This window comes from Bos grunniens, chromosome 4 (assembly GCF_055505025.1).
Source record: "Bos grunniens cultivar Pamir isolate PY7600 chromosome 4, Bosgru_T2T1.0, whole genome shotgun sequence".
NCBI lineage: Eukaryota > Metazoa > Chordata > Mammalia > Artiodactyla > Bovidae > Bos > Bos grunniens.
The window spans coordinates 74278896-74301390 of NC_141168.1; the positions used below are offsets into that span (position 1 = coordinate 74278896).

The 22495-nt window shown below is 42.2% G+C and overlaps 1 protein-coding gene across 19 annotated transcripts in view; it reads right to left on the reverse strand.

The window, feature by feature from the left end:
- LHFPL3 (LHFPL tetraspan subfamily member 3) overlaps window positions 1-22495 on the reverse strand; it is a 696681-nt gene that overhangs the window by 230990 nt on the left and 443196 nt on the right. Inside the window, exon 3 of one of the 19 annotated variants that reach the window (XM_086397013.1) lies at window positions 7894-8017. The exons of the other annotated variants lie outside the window; for them this stretch is intronic. Within the exon in view, the coding sequence (XP_086253139.1) occupies window positions 7950-8017 (68 nt within the window). The 3' untranslated portion in view covers window positions 7894-7949. Of the gene's footprint in view, window positions 1-7893; window positions 8018-22495 lie in introns of those variants that run through there. 19 annotated transcript variants of the gene reach the window in all.

Below are 22495 nucleotides of genomic sequence, written 5' to 3' on the forward strand. Positions count from 1 at the left end.
TACCAAAAAAACTTTGTAGTTGAAATAATAGCCAAGTGAACCAGGGGGAGACGTCTAGCCTAACCCATGCCAATCAGTTATTGTCCCTTGGGTATTTGGGATTAGGATTAAAGGACTGTCATTCATTTCTGAACAAGGATGTGAGACAAGAGAACTCAAACCACCTGGTATAAAGGGCTAACTAGTAAAGAAAGCAGGTTTACTGATGAGGAAGAATGAAATGCGTGAGAAAGACAGAGACACACACATACACAGAGCACTGTGTATGCACTTCTTTACTCTTCCATTTCTAGGTGACAGCCCTGAGTATGCTTTTTGTAAATTCCTCCTGGATTAGTCAAGGTTCAGCTGTAGCTAACAGAATCCATTCTAACCAGTTTAAATGTAAAGGGATTTAATGCAGGAATTGGGTACTTACTAGGTTGTTGGCAGGGAGAGGAGCAGGCTTTAAGCCAAACTTTCAGGAAAATCCCCCAAATGACCCCTCAGAAGTGGCCCAGTGGGGGAGTTACTACCCTTCCAGAAAGCTGGTAAGCAAGAAAGCTGGGGAAGCAAGAAGCTGCTCCCACAGCCACTGGCTTTGGACCGCACTGGTTTTGTCAGGAGGCACACCAGTAAGATTCTTTATACTTGTGAAGCTGAGAACTGGTCAAGGAGATAACTGCTACCACTCTCAACTTCCAAACCAACCCCATAAATTCTAAGGACCTGAGCAATGTGAGCTCTCTTGCTTCAGTCTGTGGCATGCAGCAAACCAGGCATGGGATATGATAGTGTTCAGTGGGCTAATCTACATATCCCCATCATATCTACTTTGACTCTTTCTCCTCAAAGGTGGTCCAGTCAATTTCTGTTCATTTGAACCAAAGAGTACTCATCAACACACCCAAGTGAAATTGCCAGGCTCCTGGATTTGCTAACAATGAAGCCATTAGGTTTCTTTCAATGAGATGTTCAGGGATGGCCACTTCAGAGACCAACATAAAGAAATAAGGACAAGGTCTGGCTCTGCTTGGGAAGTTGTGATCATTATGATGTCTCTTCTGTCCTCTTTCAACAATATTTTGTGCTGAATTATTGTTGGCAAGCCCAGAGCTTAAGATGTGGGTACTTCCTACATGAAATGACATAACTGCAGAAGAATTAACACCGACAAGAACATTTTTGGCATCATCACAAGCCTGAATTGAAGTCTTAGTAAAACAGCAGGTCTTTCTGTGTCCCACAATGCCAGGCACCTTACCCTTCCCTCACTCCCCCACCTTCAGCTCAGGCCACCTGCCACACTGAAAGCCCACCTTCCGAGGATCTGGGGGCAGATTTCAGGAGCCCTGGGCTAGCCATTAGTGTGGTGCTAGGCCTGCATAGGGTCATGGAAAGTGCATAGAATGTGAGTCATTTGCTTTGGCACTTAATAGTAAGGGACCTTCAGTTCAGTTCAGTCGCTCAGTCATGTCTGACTCTTTGAGACCCCATGAATCGCAGCACGCCAGGCCTCCCTGTCCATCACCAACTCCCGGAGTTCACCCAGACTCACGTCCATCGAGTCAGTGATGCCATCCAGCCATCTCATCCTCTGTCGTCCCCTTCTCCTCCTGCCCCCAATCCCTCCCAGCATCAGAGTCTTTTCCAATGAGTCAACTCTTCGCATGCGGTGGCCAAAGTACTGGAGTTTCAGCTTTAGCATCATTCCTTCCAAAGAAATCCCAGGGCTGATCTCCTTCAGAATGGACTGGTTGGATCTCCTTGCAGTCCAAGGGACTCTCAAGAGTCTTCTCAACACCACAGTTCAAAAGCATCAATTCTTCGGTGCTCAGCCTTCTTCACAGTCCAACTCTCACATCCATACATGACCATAGGAAAAACCATAGCCTTGACTAGACGAACCTTTGTTGCCAAAGTAATGTCTCTGCTTTTGAATATGCTATCTAGGTTTGTCATAACTTTCCTTCCAAGGAGTAAGTGTCTTTTAATTTCATGGCTGCAGTCACCATCTGCAGTGATTTTGGAGCCCCCCAAAATAAAGTCTGACATTGTTTCCACTGTTTTCCCATCTATTTCCCATGAAGTGATGGGACCAGATACCATGATCTTTGTTTTCTGAATGTTGAGCCTTAAGCCAACTTTTTCACTCTCCTCTTTGAGGCTTTTTAGTTCCTCTTCACTTTCTGCCATAAGGGTAGTGTCATCTGCATATCTGAGGTTATTGATATTTCTCCTGGCAATCTTGATTCCAGCTTGTGTTTCTTCTAGTCCAGCATTTCTCAGGATGTACTCTGCATAGAAGTTAAATAATCAGGGTGACAATATACAGCCTTGACATACTCCTTTTCCTATTTGGAACCAGTCTGTTCTTCCATGTCCAGTTCTAACTGTTGCTTCCTGACCTGCATACAGATTTCTCAAGAGGCTAGAAATTAATCCCTCTGAATCTCAGATGCTTGTACAAGATGGAGCAGTAATGCCTGATATAGATATTTGTAAGAACTATGTGAGATAGTAATTACACAGCCCTCTGTAACAGTGCTCAGCACACAGACCACATGTATTAAATACTACTTTTTTTAGGGTTGGAGCTTTGATATTTTTGGGCTCAGCCATGTTTCTGAAGCCCTACTTTTGGTCAATGGAACCCTGTCTTGTTGCCCTCAGTATGAGTCTGTGTCTCAGTTATAGAAATCTGCTACTCAGCTGCCACGCAGACATCTGATAGTTTTGAGATTCTGCACTATATCAATCACCCTCTTTATGGTCATGACATCCTTAACTGCCACTGCTGGCTTCAGGTGCCACCTCCTATTTGTCATGTTGTTCTCTGGATGCCAAGCTCTACCTGGCTTTCCTCACGTCACTTTTAGTTGGGTCCTTACTTTTCCTCCTTGTTACCTGTATCTCCCTCTCTTTCTTTCTGGCTTCAGTGAACATATATGCTCTCAGAGTCTGGATATTAACCTTCTCATGTCAGGCATGAAACAAAGTCCTCCAGGTCCCTGCTGCTCAAACTGAGGTGTACTGGCATCGCCTGAAGCTTACTCTGAATCAGAATCTGCACTCTAACCAGATACCAGGTGATTACAGGCACATGAGAGTTGAGAAGCACTGAACTATAGCAAGGAAATGCAGCTAGCTTAGAAAAGCTTTTGGCAGTGTCTGGCAAAATCTTTTAATCTTTTTCCTTGTGATGTTCTAGAGACTGCTGTTTTCTAAAAGAGCTTGCAGGCACCTCCATCAAAAGGACTGCAGTATGGTATTCCATGCCTTTTCATTCAGGGCATGGGCTTTTCGTGCTTTAAGGATGAAATCCAGACTTAAGTTAAGAAGCCATTAAATGAAAACTCTGGTAGGATGTTGACTCTAAGGCAGTTCTACTTGCTTCTGGATCAAATCAAATGAAGGAATTCCGCATTTGTGAATTATACTATAAAGAGAAAGCTCCTGAAGTCCATTTTTTATCTTTGGTTTGAAAGTGAAGAGGAACTCAAAAGCCTCTTGATGAAAGTGAAAGTGGAGAGTGAAAAAGTTGGCTTAAAGCTCCACATTCAGAAAACGAAGATCATGGCATCTGGATCCCATCACTTCACGGGAAATAGATGGGGAAACAGTGGAAACAGTGTCAGACTTTATTTTTTTGGGCTCCAAAATCACTGCAGATGGTGACTGCAGCCATGAAATTAAAAGACACTTACTCCTTGGAAGGAAAGTTATGACAAACCTAGATAGTATATTCAAAAGCAGAGACATTACTTTGGCAACAAAGATCCGTCTAGTCAAGGCTATGGTTTTTCCTATGGTCATGTATGGATGTGAGAGTTGGACTGTGAAGAAGGCTGAGCACCGAAGAATTGATGCTTTTGAACTGTGGTGTTGGAGAAGACTCTTGAGAGTCCCTTGGACTGCAAGGAGATCCAACCAGTCCATTCTGAAGGAGATCAGCCCTGGGATTTCTTTGGAAGGAATGATGCTAAAGCTGAAACTCCAGTACTTTGGCCACCGCATGCGAAGAGTTGACTCATTGGAAAAGACTCTGATGCTGGGAGGGATTGGGGGCAGGAGGAGAAGGGGACGACAGAGGATGAGATGGCTGGATGGCATCACTGACTCGATGGACGTGAGTCTGGGTGAACTCCGGGAGTTGGTGATGGACAGGGAGGCCTGGCGTGCTGCAATTCATGGGGTCTCAAAGAGTTGGACACGACTGAGCGACTGAACCGAACTGAACTTCCTACTCCAGCTTCCCCCAAACCTTCCTTTTACCAGTCCTTCAGGACTAGCACCCAGGCACACAGCAGAGCCAGGAAGTCCTAAGGCACATGGTAGAGAAAAGCTTTGAAGTGACATGAATGAATTGGCATCCTGTGTTTGTATTCAAAACATGTCTTTGTGATACTGGGGTATTATAATTTTAACCTTTTTCAATTATCCAGATACACCAAAACCCTGCCCTTTCCCTTCTTAAAAGCTCTCAGTGGCGTAAGGATGAACTATCTTAAACATAAGCAAAAAGAAATCATCTTATGAAAGGTATAGAGATACTGAGAGACATAGTGGTCTTTCCCACCTAACTGCCCCACACCACCTCACTTAGACCTACAATGTCATTAGGTGACTGAGGGAAAGAAAGAACACAGCCTGTCCTTCATTTTGGTTTTGTACACATAGTTACTACCCATTTTTCTGATGAAGCGTTTAAGGGAAATAAGTTTTCCATTCTCAGTGCCGATATCAGTTTGACCTGTTCCTATCCAATCAGCACATCTGGGTTGGTTGTCATCTTCTGAAAATGATGGGCTCCATGATGTGCATGAGGTAATCTGCTGTTTTCCTTCAGATATTGACAGGGTTTGGGAGTTGGGTTAGAAGAAAGGGCTTAAAAGTCATTATAAATAAATAAGAGGAAAGAAAAGGGCTCTCCTTTGCAAGCCTGAAAAGGTCTAGAGGTCAACGGCTAGAAAGATTCAAAATGCCCCCAAGACACTTAATAAATCAAGAGATGGTGGAACTTGCTGTTAGTAGAAAGGTAAATAATTTCTTGCTTCTTAAGCACAGCAGTGGTGGTTAAAATACACAAAGTTAAATTTCTGACCTGAATAGGATTTTTCTAATCTGTGCCTAGTGCACAGTGACTATCACTTGCTTTTAAAAAATGCCACCAGGAAAATATCTAATGATGGGGCTCCATCTTAAATAAAAGATACCGTATGAATTTTTCAACAATAGGGATGACTTAGAAGTAAGTGCTTTAGAAAAGACTACCCGATGTGTACATGATGCAAGACATCTTCATGGATCATTTCCTCATCCCTGAAGGGTAAAGAGGTGAATGTGTCCCTGCTTGCAATAAAATACTTATGTTCAATGGTTAATTACAAATTAATAAAAAGGGTCATAATGAGTAGATGAGTCAAGTGGGCCTTAGGAAGCATCACTACGAACAAAGCTAGTGGAGGTGATGGAGTTCCAGTTGAGTTATTTCGAATCCTAAAAGATGATGCCTGTGAAAGTGCTGCACCTAATATGCCAGCAAATTTGGAAAACTCAGCAGTGGCCACAGGACTGGAAAAGGTCCGTTTTCATTCCAATCCCAAAGAAAGGCAATGACAAAGAATGCTCAAACTACCGCACAATTGCACTCATCTCACACACAAGTAAAGTAATGCTCAAAATTCTCCAAGCCAGCCTTCAGCAATACGTGAACCGTGAACTTCCAGATGTTCAAGCTGGTTTTAGAAAAGGCAGAGGAACCAGAGATCAAATTGCCAACATCTGCTGGATCATCAAAAAAGCAAAAGAGTTCCAGAAAAACATCTATTTCTGCTTTATTGACTATGCCAAAGCCTTTGACTATGTGGATCACAATAAACTGTGGAAAATTCTGAAAGAGATGGGAATACCAGACCACCTGGCTTGCCTCTTGAGAATTCTGTATGCAGGTCAGGAAGCAATAGTTAGAACTGGACATGGAACAACAGATTGGTTCCAACAGGAAAAGGAGTACGCCAAGGCTGTATATTGTCACCCTGCTTATTTAACTTATATGCAGAGTACATCATGAGAATTGCTGGGCTGGAGGAAGCACAAGCTGGAATCAAGATTGCCAGGAGAAATATCAACAACCTCAGATATGCAGATAACACCACCCTTATGTCAGAAAGTGAAGAAGAACTAAAGAGCCTCTTGATGAAAGTGAAAGAGGGGAGTGAAAAAGTTGGCTTAAAGCTCAACATTCAGAAAACTAAAATCATGGCATCCAGTCCCATCACTTCATGGGAAATAGATGGGGAAACAGTGGAAATGGTGGCTGACTTTATTTTTCTGGGCTCCAAAATCACTGTGGATGGTGATTGCAGCCATGAAATTAAAAGATGCTTGCTCCTTGGAAGGAAAGTTATGACCAACCTAGACAGCATATTCAAAAGCAGAGATGTTACTTTGTCAACAAAGGTCCATCTAGTCAAGGCTATGGTTTTTCCAGTGGTCATGTATGGATGTGAGAGTTGGACTGTGAAGAAAACTGAGCGCAGAAGAATTGATGCTTTTGAACTGTGGTGTTGGAGAAGACTCTTGAGAATCTCTTGGACTGCAAGGAGATCCAACCAGTCCATCCTAAAGGAGATCGATCAGTCCTGGGTGTTCATTGGTAGGACTGATTTTGAAGCTGAAACTCCAATACTTTGGGCACCTGATGTGAAGAGCTGACTCATTTGAAAAGACCCTGATGCTGGAAAAGATTTAGGGCAGGAGGAAAAGGGGACGACAGAGGATGAGATGGTTGGATGGCATCACCAACTCAATGGACATGGGTTTGGGTGGACTCTGGGAGTTGATGATGGACAGGGAGGCCTGGCGTGCTGCAGTTCATGGGGTCGCAAAGAGTCGGACAGGACTGAGTGACTGAACTGAACTGAACTGAACTGAATGAGTGGATCTTTCCCAGTGCACATTACAGGGTAGCTAACTGTAGCTAAGAGAACAAAAATGCAGATTTTATAGAATAAATTTCAGTTTCTGGCAGCATAGGGAAGCATCATTCTTAGCTTAAGACAAATGCCTATTAAAGATACTACATTCAGATAGTATAGCAGAGTTTTTCAAATTGTGGTCTCTGGGCCGGCAACATCAGCATCTCCTGGGAACTTGTCAAAAATGTAAATTCTAAGGTCCCACCCTGACCTGCTGAATCAAAAACTCTGGGGGTAAGAGCTAGCAACCAGTGTTTGAATGTGACCTCTGAGCAATTTGCGTGCTCACCAGTTTGAGAACCACAACGGCACCCCACTCCAGTACTCTTGTCTGGAAAATCTCATGGATGGAGGAGCCTGGTAGGCTGCAGTCCATGGAGTCGCTAAGAGTCAGACATGACTGAACGACTTCACTTTCACTTTTCACTTTCACGCATTGGAGAAGGAAATGGCAACCCACTCCAGTGTTCTTGCTTGGAGAATCCCAGGGATGGGGGAGCCTGGTGGGCTGCTGTCTATGGGGTTGCACAGAGTTGGACACGACTGAAGCAACTTAGCAGGAGCAGCAGCAGCAGCTACCCAGCAAAGTCTAAGCAGGGACTGTGATAGAGCAGAAAGTGCCAGGGTTCTGGAGCCAAGACTGAGTTCCTCTCCTCCTTGCTTTGTCTTCACTAGCTGTGTGATGTTGGTGAGCCATTGGCCTTCCTGATCTTGACTTTTTCTTCTGAAAAATAAGGACCATTTCCCCTCCCCACAGATCTGTTGTGGGGCAAATGAGATTACCTAAGTCTTTGTTCATGCAGTAGCTCAGAAAACACTGATGCTTCTTTTCTTCCCTTCCCTGAAGCTGGGTTCCTGCTAGGAATCCAGCAGGTCAGATTCATCAATATTTGTGGAAAGTTAAGAGCATTTTGATATACTCATGGACATTATAATGAAAGTCAGATAACTTGTATTAGGCAGGCTATTGCTGCCTTGGCCTATGCTGTCCTATTCAGGTCTCACTGCCATGTGTGGCCACTGAGCACTTGAAATGTGGCTCCTTGAACAGAGATGAGCTGCAAGAATAAAATACACACAAAATTTTTAAGACTTAGTATGAAAAAATGTAAAATATTAATTCATATTTTTTCAATATTGTTCACATATTGAACTTAAAGTTTGGATATCCTGGATTAAATAAATATATTCTTAAAATTAATCTCACTTTTTTTAAAAAAACAAAAAGCAACTTTTAAAATTGTGAAGTGAAGTGAAGTGAAAGTCGCTTTGTTGTGTCCAACTCTTTGCAACTTCATGGACTATACAGTCCATGGAATTCTCCAGGCCAGAATACTGGAGTGGTTCGCCTTGCCCTTCTCCAGGGGATCTTCCCAATCCAGGGATCGAATCCAGGTCTCCCACATTGCAGATGGACGGTTTACCAGCTGAGCCACAAGGGAAGCCCATTTAAAATTGTGGCGACAGGTAAATGTAGAAGTATTTTTGTGGCTCATATGATATTTCTGTTGAACAGTGTTGGTCCAGGCATCCCAGGGACTGGCATGGCACTGTCCTCATGGCAGACCCAGGAGACCAGGGAATAAAAACTGCTGATAAAAACTGCGTATTAGTTTCTTGGCTACAAAATTTACAATCTCTGTGGAACTGCTCCTCATTAAAGTCTTTGCAGCGTTTTGTAGCTGCAAAGGATTCCACAATCTTTTCATGAGTTATTCCTCAGGACATAGTTTGTGAGGCAGGTCACTGCTAATTTATGAGGCTCGTTAAAATGATCTTCATCATTCAAAGGTCAGTGGAGGCCTCCACAGACACATACCCTCACACAGTGGAGAAGTGGGATAGCAAAGGAATGGGAAGAACACAAAGGAGAGTCTGCGGTGGGGGTGGGGCTGACTTAGAGTAATCTGCACTTGTTAGTAATGTCCTCCCCCAGGGAAAGCTCACGGAGTGGTCCCTGTATCCCTTGTGGCATCGCCTCTCCCCACTCCACCATGCTTTCTTACAGGTAGAATCTAGAGACTTGATTAACGCTTCAGGCATTTTAAAGTCAGTTTTCAGGAAATGAGAGTTCTTTCAGCATTCAGCCCACTCTATCTTCTCTTGCTTAACAAAAGATTGTGAAAGGCAATTCCCTCAGATGTCTATTTGTCCTCAGATCGACTTAAAAATCGGTTCAGGAAATCATCTGTCAATCAAGTATATTATAGAGAGAAACAGTCATGGAATTACGTGAGCTGAGATGTTTCAAATGACAATTTTGTACTTGCACCTCTTCAATTATTCAAGACAACACAAGTCTGCTCTAATCCTTAAAAAAAAATTAGGATTAAGGAAACATGGCACTCTGTGTTTCAAATATTTAGAGTTAACTGAAGAACCCAACTCTTACATGAGACTCAGGGAGGGTTCTAAAACTGGAAAGAAGACCCCCAACATGAGAAAAGCACAAGGCAGTAAAGACAGGTGACTCCATGTATGTCTAATACGTGTAATATCTGATCACTCTTTTCATTTCAAGGGTTTGTTTTGATGGGGTGCAGGAAGTTCCCAGCTAGCTAAGCTGAAATAATATTGAGCACCTGCTGATGCCAGACACTCTGCCAGGCACTGAAGGTACAGAACTGAAAGAGACACAGTCTGAGGTCCAGCTTGGCTAAAACAGAAATAGAGGACAAAACAGAAATAGAGGACAATCCCCTTTATATATCCATGATTATTATTTTATTGATTTTCATCTATAGAGTTCATTGTTTTCTTTTTTTCCTTGCTTGCAAGGCACCATTCTAGGTTAATTGGCCCTTGGGACATTTTTAGAGTATAAAGGTATATTTAAATTTAATTTTAGCAACAGAGAAAGGGATATTTTACACACAATAGTGAAAAGGCTTTAGAGTCTATATTTAGTATTTAAAACAAAAATGCCTTTTTTGAATGAATGAATGCTTCTTTGAAGGTAAAATTGTTGCATTATATTGTAATATGAATGCACATTTCAGGCTGCTTAAGCAGGTTTTCCTCTACCCTAGGGCAAATGATTCATTTTTTTTTTCTTAAGAGACTTGAGGATACTCGTCCATTTCATCAACTGATAATTTTGCATTTAAAGTTTATATATGCCAGACTATAGCTATTGATATTAGTATGAATATCAACATCAGTCTATGACAGTCTACCAAAGGTTCAGGGCAAGGTACTGTTAAAGTTTTCTAAAAAACTTCTAATTTCATCTTAGAACTTAGTTAACATGTCTACATTTGTTCTGGATTCAAGAGAAGGTTTTTCCCTCTTCATTTCTTAAAACAATACCCCCAAATAGCACTTTCTACTCAGTTGTCTACTTTAAGGATAGATCTCCAACCCTCTGCACCTCCCACCCTCAGAGCCCAGAGTAAGACTTACCTATCTTTGGTTACTTTAGTTACTGTATTAAAATTAATACCACACTAGTTACTGGGCTTCTGCACTACTGTGTGTGGGTATTTCTGTCTGTGAGAGAGACTTGCTCAGGCCCACTTGAGCATCCAGTTTTCCTGCCTTTTCAGCTAGGCTGTGTTCCCTCTCTCCTGTCACTCAGGACTACCTGTCAGAGTCCATACAACTTGCTTTGACCAATGGAATGTTGCATTGTGACACAGCAGAGGCTCAAACATCCTGAGCTGTTGAGCTTGATTTTCCTGTGTCTCTGTCATCACCTCGCGAAGGACATGCTGGCCTATTAGTTCCAGGAAGAACAAGAGGGACACATGGTGCAGAATACCCCCAGACAAATCTAACCCAGATGCTCCAAACCCAGGTAACCCACTGACTCGTAAGGAATAATAAATGATTGTATTGAGCCACTGAGTGTCGGGATGGTTTGTACACAGCAATAACTCCCATCCTTCCCACTCTGTCATTATCACAAGAGACAGCTCTCCCCTTCTCTATTTCATAGGCTTCTTTCCCACCTAACTTCACTATGTCCCAGCAACCACTGGTAAAAAGTGTGACGTTCTATGGCACTGGGGAAATGGAAGAGGAAATCAGGGGAGGATATAAGGGCAAAGGAGAAGACTGATGCTAGTTTTGAGATTCCTATTAGGAAGATGAAAAACGTAATTGTCAGCATACTCAGCCTGCTCCTGCCTCAATTCTTCCATCTCCTTTCTGTCCTCGAGTCCTAATTTCTTACCCTTAATAAACATCATTCCCACAATCAATCTTCACAATGAGGCTGAAGTGTTATTGTATTTATTGCTAACATTTATTCAATACTAACCAGATATATTAAGCACTGAGCTAAGTACCTTACTTAGATTTTATCTTTTAAACCTCACTGTGATGCTGTAAGATAGATAGTATGATCTACATTTTACTTCTGAAGAAGCTTAAGAGACATCAAGACCCACAGCTAGTAAGTGGTGGCGCTGAGGCTCCGATGCAGGCAGCCTGATGTCACAGCCCAGGTTCTTTCCCCCACACCCCACTGCCTCCTTGTGCTGAATCCCTTTGTCCCCATGTCCCACCGTCATTCTCCTCATCCACTCTACAGACACACAATAATGAGTGTATTTTTATTCTAATATGTTTTATATTACACTGTGGATCACTGTTTGATGTGTATTATTTTTAATTTTTGTAAATGGTATTTTATTACTAATCATATTATTTTTCTTTTTCACTAAGCATCTTGTTTTTGATACATTCATGTGGTCATGTGTTGATTGCCAAAGCAATCTTGACAAAAATAAACAAAGCTGGGGGTATCATCTTTCCAGACTTCAGATTATACTACAAAGCTATAGTAATCAAAACAGCATGGTACTGACACAAAAACAAATACACAGATTAATGGAACAGAATAAAGAATTCAGAAATAAACCCACATGCCTATCGTCAATTAATCTATGACAAAGCAGGCAAGAATATACAATGGAGAAAAGTCTCTTCAACAAGTGGTATAGAGAAAGCTGTACAGCTACATGTAAAACAGTGAAATTAGAACACTCCCTCACACCATATATAAAAATAAACTCCGAATGGTTTAAAAACCTAAATGTAAGACACGACAGCATGAAACTCCTAGATGAGAACATAAGTGAAACACTCTCTGACATAAATCATAGCAATATTTCCCCAGATCAGTCTTCCAAAGCAAAATGTAAGTAAAAGCAAAACAATTTTTAAATGGAATCTTATCAAACTTAAAAGCTTTTGCACAGCAAAGGAAATCGACAACAAAAAGATAACCTTGGAAATGGGAGAAAATATTTGCAAATAATGTAGCTGACAGGAGGTTAATATCCAAAGTATACAAACAGTTCACACAACTCAATATATATATATAAATAACAACAACACAATAAAAAAAAAAAAAACGGGCAGAAGACCTAAACAGACATTTTCCCAAAGAACACACAAAGATGGCCACCAGGCACAGGAAAAGATGCTCAACATCACTAATTATTAGAGAAATGAAAAATGCAAATCAAAACTGCAGTGAGGTACCACCTAACACCAGTCAGAATGATCACCATCAAAAAATCTACAAACAATAAATGCTGGGGAGAGTGTGGAGAAAAGGGAGCCATCTTACACTGTTGGTGGGAATGTAAATTGGTACATATACTAGGGAGAACAGCATGGAGGTGCCTTATAAAAATAAAAATAGAGCTACCATATGATCCAGCAATCCCATTCCTGGGGGTATATATTTGGAAAAAATAAAAGATACATGCACCCCAATGCTCACAGAAGCACTGTCAACAACAGCCAAGATATAAAAACAATCCAAGTGCCCATCAACGGAAGTGGCTTAAGAAGCTGTGGTATACATGCACCATGAAAGAAGGCGTGGCGTATGTACATGAAAGTGCGAGGGAACTCAGACTTTCTGTTTGGTTTTGGTATAAACAGAAACCTGCTTTAAAAGATAAAGTTTATTAATTTGAAAAAACCACTTCTTAGAGCTGTTTCTTGGAATTACTGAGGCCATCTTTTCATTTTTAAGTTTTACTTAAAATGAGTATCCCCAGGTACATATTCTTCTCAGAGAAGTTTGATAGCTACAAGAGACTGAGGGCAAGAAAAGGGGGTGACAGAGGATGAGATGGCTGGATGGCATCACTGACTCAATGGACTTGAGCTTGAGCAAACTCAGGGAGATAGTGAAGGACAGGGAAGACTGGCCCACTGAAGTTCATGGGGTCGCAGAGAGTTGGACACGACTTGGTGACGGAACAACAGCCTGAAATGTATAGTTTTAATAATAATAAAGCTTGTTATCTAGTGGTTGTAAATTAGCTGGTGAGGGAAAGGATCAATCTCTCTCCTGAGTGTATCAGGAGAGACAGCCAGAGAGGAACGGGTTTCGAATACTGAGGGAGGATTTCTCTCCATTTTAGCTTCGAATAAAATGTTATTACTTATGTTTGTTTGACTCATGGCTTGTATTTGCCATGTGTATGGTGAGGAAAATAAAGATGTGCTCTGATCCAGACATAGTCACTCACTAGCCTAGTGGCGCGAAATTTTTACCATCCTGTGGGCAAACTGAAGGGACTATGTTCTCCTATATTCAGCAGATTCTTGTCTTTACTGAATTTTCTGCCTTGGTGGAATCCCTTCCCTCTATCACTTCTGAAGGACACCTCTCATAGACATTTTTAAGGCCCTGAGTTTGCCTCTCATTGTTCCACAATGCAGTGAAGGACTTCGCAGCCAGGTTGGAATTGGGTAACATGGTAAAGAGTGAGTCTCATTTCCATCAGGGGGTCAGGGACTCTCCTTGGTGACGGCCACTGAGTTTACAGAGCCAGCTATAAGGTTTGAGCTCTTTGAGTAGCACGTGTAAAGGAATAACTCCTCCCACATCCCACCCCTGCTTATCCTGAGATATGAGTATATACAGGAAGATTATAAAAAACAAAGGAAAAAGAAACTTCCAACCAACCAACCCTCGCCAGTCGTATTAAAAATATTTGCAAGCTACCAGATAAAAAAAGTCACATTTAAACATGCGGAAGGAGCAAGCTCTAGATTTTAAAGAGGTCCCCATTACAACACAGAGTTGATAAGAACAGAGGGAGACCCTGGTACAGTGGTTAGAGTGTGGGCTCTGCACCACACAAATAAGCTCTATATTATGTGTTAATTAAAATTATAAAATCAAACTCTCAAAATAAACACAGTTGATAGGAGTCAAACACTGACAGACAGTTTTACATGCATTATCTTATTTTTAAATCTCTGTGAGGCAGGTACTATGAATATCCTTACAGAGGAAGACACTGAGGCTTACAGAGGTTTACCCAAGTTCCCAGGGTCAGCAGATGGCACAAATTGATTTCCCAGGGCTGGCAGACAGCTCTGTTTCCAAAAATAGTAGCAAGAGAACTATATTGTGGGTACACGCTCACTCGTGTCTGACTCTTTGTGACCCCATGAATTGTAGCCTGTCAGGTTCCTCTACCCATGGGATTTTTCCAGCAAGAATCGTGGAGTAGGTTACCATTTCTTCCTCCAGGGGATTTCCCTGACCCAGGAATTGAACCTGTGTCCTCTGCATCTCCTGCATTGGCAGGTGGATTCTCTACCAGTGCGCCACGTGGGAAGCCCAGACTGTATCAGACAGGTGATTATTTAGCCTATTATAGAATGAAATTACTTTTTTCATGGGTTACCTGCTGATTTCCAATTATAATAATTAGGAATGATTCGAGACAGTCTTTATCTCCCTACTCTGTGGCTCAGCTTCCTTAGCTGTAAAATGAGGTGCTGGATGAGGCTATTGGTCCTTAGCCCTGGCTGCACATGAGAAACTCCTGGGAGTTCTTGTACTTGGATCTGCCTCATGCCAACTGAAGTGGAATCTCTGCAGTGGTGCCCAAGCACTGGAATCTACTTTAAAGCTTCCCAGGTGATTGTAAAGAGTCAGTGATTTATGCCTCTAAAAGTCCTTACTCTTTGTATTTCAACACTTCTTTAGCTTGATCACCCCCTGCCCAATACATGAGAGGGGAGAGTTGGTCATTCACTCTACATCTGAAGAGTTATGAAGCCCACCACTAAGACTCTCTTAGGTTGATTTAAAAAAACCCAAAAACTAACCAACCAGTCACTCCTGTTTTTAGAAGATTTTTCTGAAAATGAGACTTCAAGACAGTGTCATCTGGTAATCTGCTGCTGCTAAGTCGCTTCAGTCATGTCCAACTCTGTGCGACCCCAGAGATGACAGCCCACCAGGCTCCCCCGTCCCTGGGATTCTCCAAGCAAGAACACTGGAGTGGGTTGCCATTTCCTTCTCTGATGCATGAGTGTGAAAAGTGAAAGTCAAGTTGCTCAGTCGTGTCCAACTCTTAGCAACCCCATGGACTGCAGCCTACCAGGCTCCTCCGTCCATGGGATTTTCCAGGCAAGAGTACTGGAGTGGGGTGCCATTGCCTTCTCCAGGTAATCTGCTACCTTGTACTAATCAACATAGTACCTTTGAACACCCTCACCAAGGTCAGGGAAGGGTTTAAATTTTTTTCTTTTTTTAAATGGGTGAACTGGAAACAAAGCTCCCAGAGCCCAGATAATTGTACTTCTCCTGTCAGTACAGTCAGAGAATGTCTCATTTTGTGCATTGGCATTGGCACCAAAAGGCCAGCCCCTGGTGAGGAACTATCTGGCCAGCAGATGGAGTTTGCTCATGTGACTTCTGGGCTTGTCACCTTCTCTGGGACGAGGGACAGTGCTCTAGATTCTCTGTGGAGAACTGCCGCTTATAAGGGCTCTGGGTCAGAGCCCTCCTTCAGTGAGGGCTGCAGCCTCACCTGCTGCCCTGAGGGGCTGTGGCTGGCTTTTCTCCAGTGACCAACCAGTCTAGTGGCTCTGTCAGAACACGTGTTGGGGTGGCTGACACCAACACAACAGCTGCTTTTTCTCCCTCGTTGAATCCTGCCCTCCAGATCTCTTGACAATACTGTCACTCTCACTCTTGTGGGCTCGACAGCACATCAACCTGCAGACAGCGTTGTGTGGCAGTTGCCAGAATGCACATTCACCTCCTGGTTATTCCAGGCTCATCGTCAAAGGTGACATGGACGAATTAAGCTAGAGAGATGATATCTAGTCACGCCAAACTGATCTTTCTCTACCAAATCCAAGGCCCAGATTACATGTGCAGTAAAGCAGGAAGAAAAAGTCAGTGAAATCATAAATAGCACTTGCTGAGGATCAGCTGGCTGACTGACTGGAAAGACATGGTTCAAGGGTGACAATGTTGGCAGTTACAAGGGATTTTCCTCAGTTTCTGAAGCTTAGATTTTCAACAGGCTGCTCTAAAATGAATGTTTTAGCAGTAAGAGAAAACTCCCCACCTCTCCATTCTGACTTGGCCCTGTCCACAACACATCTACTGCAGTTTTTCATTTCTTCACAGTTGTGTTCTCTTTTGTTTATCTAACACTCACAGACTCGATGCTTTTCTGCAAGCTGATTTTTTTACAGCCTCTAAGCAGATGAAACCTTGTCTACCCAGTTGTCCTTGGGAAGCAGTCTCTGCTTATTATAGCATTATCTTTCACTGGCACTGGAGTGAGGTAGCTCAGGGATGGGCATGCACTCATTTTACAGAGACCAGGTACCAACAAAGTTACCTGCCCAAGCCACAGGCATGAGAATGGGATTGGACTTCAGAAATATAACCTAATACATGTAACACTACCTGTTCTCCCCAAAGAGACAGAGGGCAGACCCTGCCCCACTTATTCTGGAACTCCTGGTGTCTATCATGAGGCTTGGCATACACAAGGAGAGGAAGAAATGTTGATGAGTTGACTGCCTTGGTTTTTCCCATCACTCAGCACACAGCAACTGCAATTTTTGTGGCTGTTGAAATAAAGCCTAAAGAGGTGCACTTGTGTGCCACAAGTGGCAGAGTTACAGTACATTGTTCTAATATGCCATTCTTTGATTCTTGAAAAATACATGTGAAGGAAAAACTGCTTCATGTACAGAAAACATGTTAGGAGGGGACATTGCTTACAATTTTTTTTCATGTAATTGATTCAATAAAAATAGTGTTTAAATTTATTAAGCATTTACTATTTCCTGAGAACTACAATACTGGAGATAAAAGATAAATAAGATATAGTTTTTATTTTCAAGAAACTTAGAGTAAAAAATGTTGTTTGCAGGGTTTTTGTGAGAGGTGGTCATATTCTGCGAAGCACTGTTAGCCCACCAGACTCCTCTACCCATGGGGATTCTCCAGGCAAGAATACTGGAGTGGGTTGCCACGCCCTCCTCCTGGGGATCTTCCCAACCCAGGGATCGAACCCAGGTCTCCCACATTGCAGGTGGATTCTTTATCACCTGAGCCACCAGAGAAGCCCTGAAGCACTAACAAAGAACTCCTATTTCCGCAAGTAATCTCAACATTTATTTATCTCAAGAGTATTTTCTTGGAACTGTGTCCTTACCTTCCTTGCTGCTGCTAAGTCGCTTCAGCTGTGTCCGACTCTGTGTGACCCCATAGACGGCAGCCAACCAGGCTCCCCCGTCCCTGGGATTCTCCAGGCAAGAACACTGGAGTGGGTTGCCATTTCCTTATCCAATGCATGAAAGTGAAAAGTGAAAGTGAAGTTGCTCAGTCGTGTCCGACTCTTCGCGACCCCATGGACTGCAGCCCACCAGGCTCCCTCATCCATGGGATTTTCCAGGCAAGAGTACTGGAGTGAGGTGCCACTGCTTACCTTCCTTACCAGATATTAAAAACAACACTCTTTCTCCTTTGTCAGGGCCAAGTGAAGTATCAGGTTACACTTAGGGTCAAGTGAAATGACAGGTTACATTTTCAGTGTGTTCTCTGACCGCACAATTGAAGATCAGTGAGCATGTAGCAAGAATGTAAACATCATTTGCCAAAAAAGTTTCATGTATACTAAAAAAGAAGTCTGAGTAGGGAGGCTGAGGCCCAAGGAGATTTAACTAGAATTAAAGTTAAGAACACTAACATTTCATTTGGTACCTATTCTTTTCCAGGTAGGAAACATGAAGAGAATTAGAGACTTCAGCATGAATAAGAGAAAAAACTAGAGGGGTTCATTGTTAGGAAACTAACTAGATAAACAGGAAGAAACTAAACTACTTGAGCATATTTATGGGGGAGAAAAAATTTTCAGAGGTATATTTGTGGCCTAGAAACTTAAATGTGTAGATGAGACCAGAAATAAGAGATTTTCCCTGAAATAAAGTTTACTTTAATGACTGAGTCTGTATTACATGTTAAAAACAGCAAATTTAGGAAGAGATAATGGATCTTAATTAATTAATTTATTGGATCATTAATTTCAAAGACTGAGGAGCCTACTGATGCAATCTAGAGTACATAGATCTGAAATCAGACTCAGTCTTAATAAAATAAAATTAAAAAATTATTGGCCACAGATCAGTAGCTTAGAAGTTAAGTAAACATAATCAATAAACTTGGGTGGCCCCTCAAACTTGGGATGTGGGGTTATGATATTCCCTAAATTTTCAGCTCTCATGATGATACTGTTAAATGGGGAAGTAAGGGGTAGGAAGAAGCAGGTAACTTTTAACCTAACTGCAGGACTTCATTTAAGTTTTGCTGGAATGTTGAAAATTTACTGGTAGGACTAAGTGTTAGATTTCATGTTTTTGTTGTATACAATTTCTTTTTCATTTTTCATTCCCTCCTTCTTCCTTTCTTTTAGCTGTTTTGATGTTTCCCTAGAGATTCTTTCTCAGGGACAGAAAAGATCAGTCCTGATTTCAGGGACTGAAAAGATCACTGAAATGTCAAAATTGTTTTGGATATTGGAGTAAAGTAGTTAGAGATGGAGCCTGTGTGACAGCCATTCAAAGTCAGCCCTGCCTTTGCCCTCAGATTCTTAAACCACTTCAGACTGGCAGTCTAACTGGGGAGGGCTGAGAGGAAGACACTTACTCTGAGGGCATCATTTCAGGTTGGGTACCCATCAAAGGGAGCGCTTCCTCTTCAAGCACACGATGGTATATTCATGATCTCAATGTGTATTTGTTGGATGGACTAGAGTCAGTCTCACAACAACATCTTAGATGTTGTCCAAGTTACCTTGAGGCATAGAAGGTCAACTGAAGGAGACAATCTCTAGCAACACATCCATGAGCAACTGCAAAGTTCTCTTTCTTCTCCCATACTTTTGGATGTCCTCCCCTCCCCCTCCCCAGTGGTGCACTCTGCCCTGGCACCTAGGGTAGACAGTGGACAGCACTGACTACATGGGTGCCTGCAGATGCCCAGCAAGACATGGAGTATCATGCTATTGGGTGAATGTGTAACTTTAACCATTACAGACATAATAACTGTTTCCGCATAAATCAAGACTCTAAAGTAGAAGAGGGGTTAGCTATGAATATTACAAGGATGTGGGCTTCCCTGATGGCTCAGATGGTAAAGAATCTGCCTGTAATGCAGGAAATGCGGGTTCAGTCCCTGGGTCAGGAAGATCCCCTGGAGAAGGAAATGGCAACCACTTCAGTATTCTTGCCTGCAGAATCCCATGGACAGAGGAGCCTGGTGGGCTACAGTCCATGGGGTTGCAAAGAGTCTGACATGACTGAGTGACTAGCACTTTACTTTTACTTTAAACATTACAAGGAGGCATGTTTCAACTTAATAGAAATAAAAACTTTCCAAGGTTAAGATCTGTGTAAGATTTGAATGACCATCTCATGAGCTAGAGATTAATTCATTAATTCACTCATTCAGTACATAATTATTGTGTACTTACAAATGCCATGCATTATTCTAGGCACTGAGAAAACAGTACAGAAGAGAGAAAAATCCCTGCCCCTGTGGAGCTTTTCTGGGGAGACAGTTAACAACAGCAGCAGCAACAACAAGAAAAGCAGAATATCCAGTGGGCTGGATACAATACATGTGTCAGAAAACATTTTAGAGAGGTTGGCCAGGGAACAGCCCACTGAGAGGGTGATACTTGGGTAACACATGAAAGATATGAGGGAGCGAGCTTTGAGGTTTTGAGGAAGAACATTTCAGGCAGAGGGAACAGCCAATGTAAAGACCCTGAGATGGGAATACCCCTGGAGTGTCTGAGAAACAGCAAGAAAGTTAATGCGTCTGGAGCAGAGGAAACAAGGAGAAAAAGCTCAGAGGAGGTCAGAGTGGCCAGGATGGAGGCAGATCTGCAGGGTCTTGTACACCTTGGGAAAGGATTCTAGCTTTCACTCTGAGTGCATCATCCAGTCACAGGAGGGGCCTGAGCTGAAGAACAGCATGATCCAGCTACCCTTCTTTAACAGGATCGCACTGGTTTTGCTCTGCTAAGACTTGGCCTGCACCAGGGTAGCAGCAGTGATGGGACAGAGAAGGGTGAGGATTCTGGGTGTCTTTTGACACAACTGAGCAACTAAATGACAACAACAGCAAGTTAATATAAGGATTGACAACTGACTATGAAATCGAGCAGTTAGGATACTAGGGGTGCTCTTCATATGACAGGGTCCGTGTAGTGCCAGGGAAGAAAATGTGAATGAAGTGAGCTTATGAAAGAGTGAGAAGCTGCAAGTATATAAAATCATTCTGTGAGCACTGAGGTCTGTTTCAACTCTCAGATGGATTTGAGTCCTTCTGAAAAAGTGTCAGGATATATGCTATTTTTTTGATGTACACTCTGAGATACTTCAGTAACCACAAGGACTTCATTCAACACAAATCCCATTGGGAAACACAATTCACTACGGCCTTGCTAAAAATTCAAAGTACTGGAAGGTTTCCTGATCTTATTTCACTAGGTTTTTATAAAGTTACAGAGTCAAGCAGAAGGATGAGTTTTAAACCAAGGCTATTCCCTATTCTCAAGTGTATTAAGCTTTTGATTGAATACCATTATCTAAAAGCTACCGAATGAGAATAAGACTAAACTCTTACTTGTACAGGGCTGACTAGTCAGTGGAAAGCAACAGAATCAGCATGCACTAAGAGTTGATTACATCATGTTGTGTAATAGAACTTGAAATTCTGAGTAAAATGATTTGTGTTTGAGTCCTGAATCCATTCCTTCCTAGCTGTGAAAATTTACACAAAATATTTAACTTTTACAAGCCTCAGGTTCTGACATGTAAAACTAGGATGACAGTAACTATCTCACAGGATCATTCTAAAGATCAAATAAAATGTCATTTGGAGGAAATGATTAGCAATAAGTAAAGCCTGTATCAACATTACTGATTATAAATTGCTTCTATACTCATGTTTTTGTCAGATTCTCCTAACTCTATAGAGGAGGCAGAGCTGGGTGTTATTGTTTTCATTTTAAAGAAAGTGAAGCAGAGGCTCTGAGGTGTTAAGACACGTATTCAAAGTCACATGACTAATAAGTGCCAAAGGTGGGACCAGAAACAGAGTTTGAGTCTGTGATCTGGGCCTCTGTTCGCTGTCAAGGCGTCCACATGGAATCTAGTGGGGCAAGGAGCCGCCTCTGCATGGGACTGAGTTTCTAAATCTGATTCATTCTCTTCTTGATGGTATGAATGAGTGGGGCTGTGGGGAGGTTCATGGCTAAGGAAGAAACACTGAGGCATCCTCAACCTCTTTCCTTGAACTTTCTTTCCCTTCTAGTCACTCCTGCATTGCTAACACACCCCTAAAGAAGCCTTTAAGGGCCTTTAAGGACATTCTTAAAGGACAGTTCTGAAGGTGTCCCTTGAATTGGAATATTTTACAGCTGGAAGAAGCCTCAGATGCCATTTAGGCAAGCCTGCACTTTACGGACAAGGAAGCTGAATTCTGGGACTATTAAGATATGAACACAGGGCCCCTCAGGTTACTCACACCAGCTCTCGGCAGTGAGCGTTCTATCCACAGACCACACTGGCACCCACAATGAGGTCGTGGCACGGCATGGTACCTTCAGTCAAAATTCTGAAGTGTTTCTCAATTATTTACGTAAAATGAATTTATTGTAACTCCCCCTATTATAGCATTAAAAAGAGCTTAAACCACTTAATAAATGGTAGCTGAAGTCATCTCTTGATGAATAATGTTTTCTCATTTGCAGTTAAAGTGCTAGAAGACAAAGTGACTTTAAAACTGCTTGAGAGGCCCCAATTATCTGATAAGCAGTTCCAAAGACCATACACACAAATGCAGAAACAGACCTCTTTATGAGTGGTGTCTGACAAGGAAAGAGATATTTGTGGCAAAGGACCTCTGGAAAATGTAATTATTTATCCTTTCACAATTAATGAAAGAAACTGAAAATGAAGCTTTCATTTCAAATCCTTTTTATCTGGATGAAACTTTAATTTTACATAATTAAATTGACTTCACAGTTCAGTGTGTTAAAATATGCAATTAAGCAGCATATCAAGGTTAAATGCCTAGTGTTGTTGGCTCATTTAGAAATCACACTGTCCAACTCCCAAACAAGAATGAACACCTATCTGTCTGCATCTATCCCTAGAGCCAGGACAGCACACAGCCAGCAGGGCTGGCTCCCCAGATTCAGGGGACACAGCTATGTTTTCTCGCATATGCTAAC